The 11121-nt window shown below is 37.1% G+C and overlaps 1 protein-coding gene across 1 annotated transcript in view; it reads left to right on the plus strand.

Annotated features, from left to right (window-relative positions):
• MTMR8 (myotubularin related protein 8) overlaps window positions 1–10134 on the plus strand; it is a 123521-nt gene extending 113387 nt beyond the window's left edge. The window contains exons 13-14 of the mRNA XM_011947406.1: window positions 7136–7262; window positions 9156–10134. Of these exons, the coding sequence (XP_011802796.1) occupies window positions 7136–7262; window positions 9156–9680 (652 nt within the window). The 3' untranslated portion in view covers window positions 9681–10134. The remainder of the gene's footprint in view (window positions 1–7135; window positions 7263–9155) is intronic.
• Window positions 10135–11121: the final 987 nt, after the last annotated feature.

Below are 11121 nucleotides of genomic sequence, written 5' to 3' on the forward strand. Positions count from 1 at the left end.
AGGTCTGCTTGCTGCAGAGCTGAGTTCAATTCCTGGATATCCTTGTTAACTTTCTGTCTCGTTGGTCTGTCTAATGTTGACAGTGGGGTGTTGAATTCTCCCATTATTATTGTATGGGAGTCTAAGTCTCTTTGTAAGTCTCTAAGGACTTGATTTATGAATATGGGTGCTCCTGTGTTGGGTGCATATGTATTTAGGATAGTTAGCTCTTCCTGTTGAATCGATCCCTTTACCATTATGTAATGACCTTCTTTGTCTCTTTTGATCTTTGATGGTTTAAAGTCTGTTTTATCAGAGGAAAGGATTGCAACCCCTGCTTTTTTTGTTCTCCATTTTCTTGGTAGATCTTCCTCCATCCCTTTATTTTGAGCCTATGTATGTCTCTGCATGTGAGATGGGTCTCCTGAGCACAGCAGACTGATGGGTCTTGACTCTTGATCCAGTTTGCCAGTCTGTGTCTTTTAATTGGAGCATTTAGTCCATTTACATTTAAGGTTAATATTGTTATGTGTGAACTTGATCCTGCTGATATTAACTGGTTATTTTGCTCGTTAGTTGATGCAGTTAGTTGAGCCACAAAGATACTCCTCGAGAAGAACAACATCAAGACACATAATCGTCAGATTCACCAAGGTTGAAATGGGAAAAAATTTTAAGGGAGAGAAAGGTCGGGTTACCCACAAAGGGAAGCCCATCAGGCTAACAGCGGATCTCTCTGCAGAAACCCTACAAGCCAGAAGAGAGTGGGGGCCAATATTCAACATTCTTAAAGAATTTTCAACCCAGAATCTCATATCCAGCCAAACTAAGCTTCATAAGTGAAGGAGAAATAAACTCCTTTACAGACAAGCAAATGCTGAGAGATTTTATCACCACCAGGCCTCCCCTCCAAGAGCTCCTGAAAGAAGAACTAAACATGGAAAGGAACAACCAGTACCAGCCCCTGCAAAAACATGCCAAATGGTAAAGACCATCGACACTATGAAGAAATCACATCAACTGACAGGCAAAATAACCAGCTAACATCATAATGACAGGATCAAATTCACCCATAATAATATTAATCTTGAAGTAAATGGACTAAATGCCCCAATTAAAAGACACAGACTGGCAAATTGGATAAAGAGTCAAGAGCCATTGGTGTGCTGTATTCAGGAGACCCATCTCACATGCAAAGACACACATAGGCTCAAAATAAAGGAATGGAGGAATATATACCAAGCAAATGGAAAGCAAAAAATAAAAATTAAAAAAAAAGCAGGGGTTGCAATCCTAGTCTTAAAACAGCAAAGGTCAAAAAAGAAGGCAAAGAAGGGCATTACATGATGGTAAAGGGATCAATGCAACAAGAAGAACTAACTATCCTAAATATATATGCACCCAATACAGGAGCACCTAGATTCATAAAGCAAGTTCTTAGAGACCTACAAAGAGACTTAGACTCCCATACAATAATAGCAGGAGACTTTAATACCCCACTGTCAATATTAGACGGATCAATGAAACTTGAACTCAGCTCTAGACGAAGCCGACCTAATACACATCTACAGAACTCTCCAGCCCAAATCAACAGAATATACATTCTTCTCAGCACCACGTTGCACTTATTCTAAAATTGACCACATAATTGGAAGTAAAACACTCCTCAGCAAATGCAAAAGAATGGAAATCATAACCAACAGTGTCTCAGACCACTGGGCAATCAATTTAGAACTCAGGATTAAGAAACTCACTCAAAACTGCACAACTACATGGAAACTGAACAACCTGCTCCTGAATGACTACTGGGTAATTAATGAAATTAAGGCAAAAATAAATAAGTTATTTGAAACCAATGAGAACGAAGACACAATGTACCAGAATCTTTGGGACACAGCTAAACCTGCCTTTAGAGGGGAATTTGTAGCACTAAATGCCCACTGGAGAAAGCAGGAAAGATCTAAAATCACCACCCTAACATCACAATTAAAAGAACTAGAGAAGCAAGAGCAAACAAATTCTGGCAGAAGACAAGAAGTAACTAAGATCAGATCAGAACTGAAGGAGATAGAGACATGAAAAACCCTTCAAAAAAGTTAATGAGTCCAGGAGCTGGTTTTTTCAAAAGATCAACAAAATAGATAGACCACTAGCCAGACTAATAAAGAAGAAAAGAGAGAAGAATCAAATAGACACGATTTAAAAAGCATTAATTCTTTAAATATTTGGGAGAATTCTTCAGTGAAGCCTCTAGCCATGGGCTTTTCTTTGCTGGGAGGTTTTTGATTCCTGATTCAATTTCTTTACTCAGTATTAGTCTGTTCAGTTTTTCTTTGTGATTCAGTCTTGGTAGGTTGTATGTTTCTAGGGATTTATCCATTTATTCTAGGTTATCCAGTTTAATGGTACATTGTTGTCTTTATCATCTTTTAAATTTTTGTTACATCAGTTGTAATGTCTCCTTTTTCATTTCTGATTTTATTTATTTATTTGTCTAGCTAAAGTTTTATCAATTTTGGAATTTTTTTTCCAAAAAATAAACACCTCTTTGTTTGTTTGTTTGTTTGTTTTACAGAGACTCACTCTGCTGGCCTGGCTGCAGACTGGACAAGGCTCAAGCAGTCCTCCAAACTCAGCTCCCAAGTTGCTGGGACTACAAGCATGTGCTATTTTCTAAATTTTTTTGTAGAGATGGGGTTTCTCTGTGTAGTCCAGGCTGGTCTTGAACTTCTGGCCTTAGACAATTCTCCTGCCTTGGCCTCCCAAGGTGCTGGGATTATAAGAGTAAGCCACTGCATCTGGCCTCATCTCTTAGCTTCTTTGATTTTATATTCACTATTTCATTTATTTCTTCTCTAGTCTTTATTATTCCTTCCTCCACTACTTTTGGGCTAGTTTGTTCTTTTCCTAGTTCCTGAGATATAAAGTTAGGTTTTTCATTTTAGATCTTTCTTGTTTTTTAGTATCACTATAAATTATCACTATAATTTATCACTATAAATTTCTCTTTTTATTAATATTTTTAATTGGCCAGTCATAATTGTATATATTTCCGGTGTACAGTGTGATGTTTTGATATATTAATAAAAAGAGGAATGATTAAATCAAGCTAATTAACATGTCCATCACCTCATTTAGCCATTATTTTTTGTGGTGAGACAGTTGAAATTTACTCTCTTCTCTTCAATTTTGAAATATACAATACATTATTGTCAACCATGGTCACCATGCTGGGCAGAAGACCTCAAAAACTCATTCCTTTTATCTAACTGCATCTTTCTACCCTTTGGCCAACATCTCCCCATTCTCTCCTATCTCAACCTTTGATAACCACAATTTTACTCTCTGTTTCTATGAGTTTGATTGTTCTAGATTCCACATATAAGTGAGAACATAGTTTTTGTCTTTCTGTGTCTGGCTTATTTCACTTACATAGTGTCCTCCAGTTCTATCTATGTTGTCACAAATGACAGCATTTATTTCTTTTTTAAGGTAGAATAGTATTCCATTATGTATATATATCACATTTTCTTTATTCAGTCATCTATTGATGGACTCTTAGGTTGAGTCCATATCTTGACTCTTGTGAATAATGCCAGAATGAACATGAGAGTGCAGATATTTCTTCAAAATACTGATTTCAGTTCCTCTACCCAGAAGTGGGATTGCTGGATCATATGGTACTTCTATTTTTAATTTTTTGTCAAACCTCCATACCGTTTTCTGTAATAGCTGTGCTAATAAATTTCCTTCTTAGTCCTGCCTTTGTTGCATCCTACATGTTTTGGTATGTTGTGGTTTTGTTTGTTTCAAGATAATTTCCAATTTCCCTTTCGATTTCTTCTTTGACCCATTGGTTGTTTAAGAGTGTATTTTTTAATTTCCATATATTTTTTAACTTTCCAGGTTTCCTTTATGCTATTGATTTCTAGTTTCATTCCATTGTGAACAGAAAAAAATACTTGGTATGATTTTAATCTTCTTAAATTTGATAAGCTCTTTGATGACCTAACATGTAATCTGTCTTGAGGAATGTTACATGTACTTTTGAAAAGAATGTGTATTGTACTGTTATTGGGTTGAATATTCTGTATATCTATTAGGTCCATTTGTTCCATAGAGTTGTTCAAGTCTGCTATTTGTTTTTTGATTTCTTTCTCTGATTATTCTATCCATAATTGAAAGTAGAGTATCGAAGTAATCTATTACTGTATTTCTGTCTGTTTCTCCCATCAGTTCCATCAGTGTTTACTTTACATATTTAGGTACTCTGATGTTGAATGCATATATATTTATAATTGTTATATTTTCCTGGTATATTGATTCTTCCATAATTATATAAAATTCTTCATTGTCTCAGTGACATTTTTTGACTTAAAGTTCATTTTGTCTGATATTACTATTGCCACACCTGCTTTTTTTCTTTTTCTAAGTTACAATTTGCATGGAATATCTTTTTTTATCCCTTCACTTTCAGTCTATGTGTGCCCTTAAATCTAAAGTGAGTTTCTTATAGACAGCATATAATAGGATGTTTTTCTTAAACTATTCAGTCTTTCTGTGTATTTTTATTGAGGAGTTTAATCTATGAATATATTTCAAGTAATTATTGATAGGGGATGATTTACTGTTGCCATTTTGTTCATTGTTTTCTGTTTGCCTTGTAGGGATTTTGTTCTTCTTTTCATTTCTTGCTCTCTTCCTTTATGTTTTGTTTGTTTTGTTTGTTTAGTTTTTATATTAGTATGCTTTGATTCGTTTCACTTCTTTTTTTTTCTTTTAACTTCTGTAGGTATTTCCTTTGTAGCTACCATGGGGCTTACATAAAATATCTAACAGTCTAACACTCTTGTCTTAAGCAGGTAACAACTTAACTTTAATTATGCACACATTACACGTTTTCTTCTTCTCCCTTTATGTTATTCATGTCAAAGTTTACATCTATTTATATTGTATATTCATTAGCATACTTTATAATTATGTTAATACTTTTTTAAAACTTTATACTACAATTAAAAGTGATTTACCCACAACCATTACAGTAATATAGTATTCTTTATTAGTTTATATACTTACTTCACCAACAACTTTTATACTTTTTTATGCTACTGTGTTGCTATTTAGCATTCTTTCATTTTTGTTTTCATTTTCATTTCCCTTTCAATCTAAAGAGAAGACTTCCCTTTAGATTTCCTGTAAGGCAGGTCTAGTGGTAATGAACTCCCTTAGCTTTTGTTTGTCTGGGAAAGTCGTGATGTCTCTTTTGTTTTTGAAGAACAGTTTTGCTACATATATCATTATTGGTTCATAGTTTTAGTTTTCCTCCAGCTCTTTGAATATATTATCCCACTCTCTACTCTCTTCTGACCTGAAAGTTTTTTTTTGCTGAGATGTCTGCTGATGGTCCTAATGGATTTTCCTGCATATGACAAGTTGGTTTTATCTTACTGCTTTCAAAATTCTCTCTTTGACTTTTGACAATTTGATTATCATATGACTCAGTGTGGATTTCTTTAGATTCATCGTATTTGGGTCATTTTGGCTTCCTAGATCTGGATGTCCATTTCCTTCCCCAGATTTAGAGAGTTTTCAGTCATTATTTCTTTAGATAAGATTTCTAGTCCTTCCTATCTTCTCTTGGGACCCCCATAATGCATATATTGGTCTGCTAATTAATGGTGTCCCATAGGTCGCTTAAGCTATTTTATTTTTTTTTTTATTCTTTTTGCTTTGTGTCCCTCTGACTGGATAAAAACAAATAATCTGTGTTTGAGTCTGGTTAGTCTTTTTTCTGCTTGCTCTAGTCTGTTGTTGAACTCCTCTATTGGATTCTTTACTTCAGTTATTGTATTCTTCAGCTTTAAGACATCTGCCTATTCTTTTACATTTTCTGTCTCTTTGTTGAAATTTTCACTTTGTTTATGGATTGTTCTCCTGAGCTTGTTGAGATTTTCCATGATGGATACTTTGAGTTCTATGTCGGGTCATTCATATATTTTCATTAGAGTCAGTTTCTGGAGTTTTAGCTTGTTTCTTTGTTCACATTGTGTTACCCTTTTTCTCCACATTAGAAGAATCCACTATCACTCCCAGTCATATGAATTAGCCTTGTACAGGAGAAGACATTAACCAGCCAACCAAGCCAGAGCTTCTGTGGGCCTTTCAACCCATTGTCCTAGTTTAAACTGCTGTCTTTGTTATTAGTGTCCCCCAGGCATCCAGAGTATGTCCAGTTTCATCAGTGCTCCTAGACAGGTGTCACAAAAGCCATTCCCTTGGTAGATCCTGGAGAATTTAGAATGCTGGGTGCATGTTCCAACTTTTCCCCTTCCCAGGGAGAAGCTGGGAACTGGGATTTTCCCCGTACCCTGTGTTGAGCCAGGTACAGGAGCTGTGGTACATGCCTACAGGCTAGTTGAAACTGCCATTTTCTTCTCTGTAGCCCTCAGGATACTATCACATGCCAGACCCTTTCAACTCTTTGAAATAGGTGAGAAAGAAGCCGGTCTTTCAGGTGGCACCTGGAGAAGTTGGGATGTTAGATGTGCAGTCTGGCTTCTTCCATTCTGAGGTAGAAGCTGGGAATGGGGGTTTCCTCCTGATCCTATGGCACTGTGCTGGGAGTAGGGATTATGATGAGTGTATGTTTCTGCTTTTTCTACAGATGTTTTATTTACAATCTGGTTGGTTTCATACTTATCCAGGGTGCAGAAGCCTCTCCATGAGTTGCTGGATTTCTCATAAAGGGAATTGATCCTTGTGTTGCAATTAAATTAGTGTATCCATTGGGGGAAGGAGAGTCCAGGGCTTCCTATTCTGCCATCTTGGTGATGTCACTCCTCTCCCTTATTATTTCATAAAACTACATGTGAGTCTATAATTATCTCAAAGTAAAAGCATAATTTGATTGTTTAAAAGAACCTCAAGTTTGCTGAAGTCTAAAGTGTCTCCTTCAGCTGAGATTTTTCTGCTGGTATCTTTACTCTTTCCAATTATGAGCATGTCCATTCTTTTTAATGTCATCAAATTACAGTACTCATGAGATCTTCCCACCTACTAGGCTAATATTTTCTTGGCACAAGGAAAACATTGGTAATCAATTACTCCAGCTAAACTAACCCACTTCCCCCCCCTCCACCCTTTTTGTCTATTTGAGGTTCTGGTGTGGGATGTATAACCGCTTTGACAAAGGGCTGCAGCCCCAGCAGAGTATACTAGAGAACCTCCTGGAAATTAAGAAACAGAGAGCAATGCTGGAGACAGATGTGCATGAACTAGAAAAGGTGAGGAGAAAAGTCCCAAAGAGAGATCTTCTTGCCCATTCTGGGTAGGTCCATCCTGCTTGGAGTTGAATTGATACTTTTGGAAAGCTTCCTGACTGGCTTTTTTATACTCTTTGGCTTTTCATGTGTCCCGTGTCTACAAAGCTTTCAGCATAACTCCTTTTCTTCCCAAAATGTGGTAAATATGTCACTCAACTAGATAAACAAGTAAATTTGTTCTCTTTATCTCTTTTTGGATCTGGATGGAATGAGTAGGAGGAACAAGGGAATAACTGGGGAAATCACATAGCGTTTGTTATCCATCAAGAGAATAAGTATAGCATCTTGGTTATACTGATAAGAACAGTGCAATTGCTGTTTTCCAATTAAAAATCTTATAAAAGAAGGTTCTTATTTCCTTCCCATGTAGACTGCAAACTCAGCTTATTGAGTGACCATGTTGGATACTTGTTTTTTAATTACAGGTTACAGAACTCAAAAATTATTTCTTGTTGATTTCATAAACTGAGCTGCTTATGAAATGTAGGGATCCCTAAGGGTTTGTTTGAAGGACAGGGGAAAGGTACCTCTTAGAAAAGAATTATTGGAAATGGTGTGCTATTTAGGAACTGGGTGTGAACCCACTTTAAGCCAGATAAGGCATAGCTTTTCTGCTTCCTGTAAGTAAACAAATGTCATTTTATTGTGAAAATAAATGTGTTGTGATTACATCAGATCCCAAACTTTTTAATGTCCTCTTGGGAGGCAACAGCCAGTTACTTGGTTCCATTTTAAAAAAAGGTGGGAGGGCGGACTAAAGCATAACTTAAAATCGTAGGAAGCATGCATCCCCGAGAAGGCCCAGTGTTAAGTAGATTAGATGTAGTAGAGAAGCTTCTTCTTAGGGCTCCTCTTTTAGCTACTAGCAGATTCTTCCACAAGGCCCTCAGGGAAGGTGCCCTATTCTTGACCCAGCCCTCTCACTTATACCTGCCTGACTCCTGAGAGAGAATCAGATTCATTTCATGTAGACTCAGATCACTCTGGAAAGACTTCTTTTTGAAGTATGTATGTGCTTTTATGTATGTGTGTTATTAACTTTCTTTTTTTAATACAGAGCAGAAAAACAAAAATGGCTGATAGTATCACCCAGACAACCCTGTTTACTTTTTTAAAAAGACAATATAAGTGTAAAGTTAGAAAATACAGAAAAATAAGGTACAAAATGAAAATTTAAAAGACTCCCCCCACCACCTTCAGAAAAATGTATGCATTTTTCTGAAGAGAAGGTTCATAATTTTCATCAGATTTTCAATGGGGACTTATGACCCCAAAGAATCACTGTTGTAAAGTATCAGTGAATCATGATATTATCTCTGAAAGTGAAAATATCTGTTAGAGGTAGCATGAGGTAGATGACAGGTCATAGACTTTGGCGTTAGGTAGATGCAGGGTCAGATCCCAGTTGTTTACTTCATACATGTGCGAATTTGGGTGACTTACTTAACTTCTCTGAGCCTCAGTTTCTTGATCTGTAAAATATAGCTAATTCCTAAACTAATAGATTTATTATAAGGATAAAAGGAAATACTGTGTGTAAAGTGCCTAGCACATCGAAGTATTCAATAAATATTAGTGATCTATTCCCCTGCCCTCTCCCCATCCCATGAACAAAATTGCACTTATAAAAGAGGACTTTTATAGATATAAGACCTTTGAGATTCTTCAATGGTAGGGCTTCTAAAGTACTATGACATGTGATGAGGGAAAGATGTTGTAGGGGAGAGGGTGAGCAAAAGGTCATTTGCTACCATTATAAGTGACAGCAATAGGATCTCTGCAGCTCAAGGTGATGTTTGTCTAGTTTTTCTCCTGTTTCTAATTCTTCTTAACCCTTTCTTGCTCCTGAGGCAGAAACTAAAAGCCCGTGATGAGCCACCAGAAGAGATCTGTACCTGCATTCAATTAGGAAACTTATTATGCCAGCATCTGGGAAGTCCTTTGACCAATCCTCTTGGCCCTATGCGTATCGATGGAGACCTGAATACCTTGATGGAGAATGGCACCCTCTCCAGGGAAGGAGGCCTCCGAGCTCAGATGGATCAAGTAAAAAGCCAGTGTGCAGACCTCCACCATAACCATTGTGAGATTGTGAGCAGCCTTAGGGCCATAAATATCTCTGGGGATGTGGGCATCTCTGGAGGGACAGGCATCTCTGAGGCCATGGGCATCTCTGGAGACATGAGCACCTTTGAGACTATGGGCTTCTCCGAAGACTTAGGAATCTGTGGGGCCATGGATATCTCTGAGACCACTGACATCTCTGGAAACATGGGTATTTCTGAGGCCAGGGGTTTCTCTGGGGACATGGGCATCTTGGGGGACACAGGCATCTCCAAGGCCAGCACCAAGGAGGCAGACTACTCCAAGCATCAGTGAGTTAGTTACTCATCTTCCATGCTAGGTATACCTACAGCAGCTACAATGATTCTTGTCCCAGAGAGGGCTATGCTGCTTTTCCAATTGGTTTAAGTGAGTGAAGCCAAGGCATCCCTCTCCCCACTTAAGTCTGGAAGGGAATTACTTTACTGATTAAGTGACCAATATGTTCATATTAAGCAGTACAGAGTGTAGGCAAGAGAAAGAATATGTTATTGTTCTAAAATGGGATTTAACTATAGAAATGTTGCCTCTCAGGTGAGACACATATTAAGCTGGTTCTACTGTCTGTTTTCTTTAATGATCGACCGCCCCTATTTTCTATCCTGACTGCTGTAGTGTGAGAGTGAAGTGGAAATATTGTCACAGTGGTCAATAATGACCCTTTTGAGGGTATGGAGAGATGGTATACAGCAGCTAACTGAATTGCAGAATATATTAAAAGAAAATCTTACTTTCAGGTATGCTTAGTCATGGGATATTAGCTAACATTATTGCCAATGGAGACATACAATGTTTTCCTGAGAAGGAAATTAAAATGATGCTTAATTGTTAGCATGAGTGCATGAGTGCTTAGTGGTTTGAAATACATAAAGAAAGTTTTCTTAAGTTACAACACATGCTTTCTCCAACCCACACCCCAGCTAGGTCTTGTTATAATACTTAGCCAATTCCCTTTTTCATAGATAGTCCATAGGTAAACTTGAATCCACTACAGTCTAAAATTATAAATTTCAAATTAATGGGGTTTGAATTAGTAACATTAATTGCATCAGTTCAGGAAGTAACTGAAAATCTCAGTGCTTCAGACTCAGACTGAGACATGGTCTGTGTGCCCATCTGGTTTTGTGGAAAATAGGACCCTTTTTAGGTCTTTTTATGAAGACAAATGGTTTTGCTTATCTAGATATCACATGAGGTTTGTGGATTTTTTAGACATAATTGGCACTGCTTTTAAATCTGGTAGGTTTATCACCTTGTGCTAATGTACAGTTTTGAAAAAAGTCCATTCTGATAGCAGATCCAGATACTCCTGGGGAAAGGGATGTATTTTTATTTAAATACCAGTTTTTCTCCTAGGGGTTGATATACTTGATGGGTTTTTCATCTGTCCTATTGGATATTCAGTAATGATTTTGCTACTTCCACATACTGAGAGTAGGATAGGCCTCAGTCAGTTTGGGTCCTGCTCTGTATATTCTCAGCAATTCCAGAACTCTTAATGCCAACAGAATCCAGGTCCTCACCCAAAATGTCTGTTCCAAATACTCTATATTTGGCTTAAGCTAAAAAATTAGATAACTTAAAGAGGCATCTCTTGATAATCACATCCAGTTGTGCACATAGAAATATCTAAAGGATTACGTCATTAGGTGCTTTTCTTTGAGAGAAAGAGGAACCTTTTAAGGGTTTAATTTAAATGTAGGAGAGGAGTGCCAGG

The sequence above is a fragment of the Colobus angolensis genome, unplaced genomic scaffold (assembly GCF_000951035.1).
Source record: "Colobus angolensis palliatus isolate OR3802 unplaced genomic scaffold, Cang.pa_1.0 Scaffold264, whole genome shotgun sequence".
NCBI classification, from domain to species: Eukaryota; Metazoa; Chordata; class Mammalia; order Primates; family Cercopithecidae; genus Colobus; species Colobus angolensis.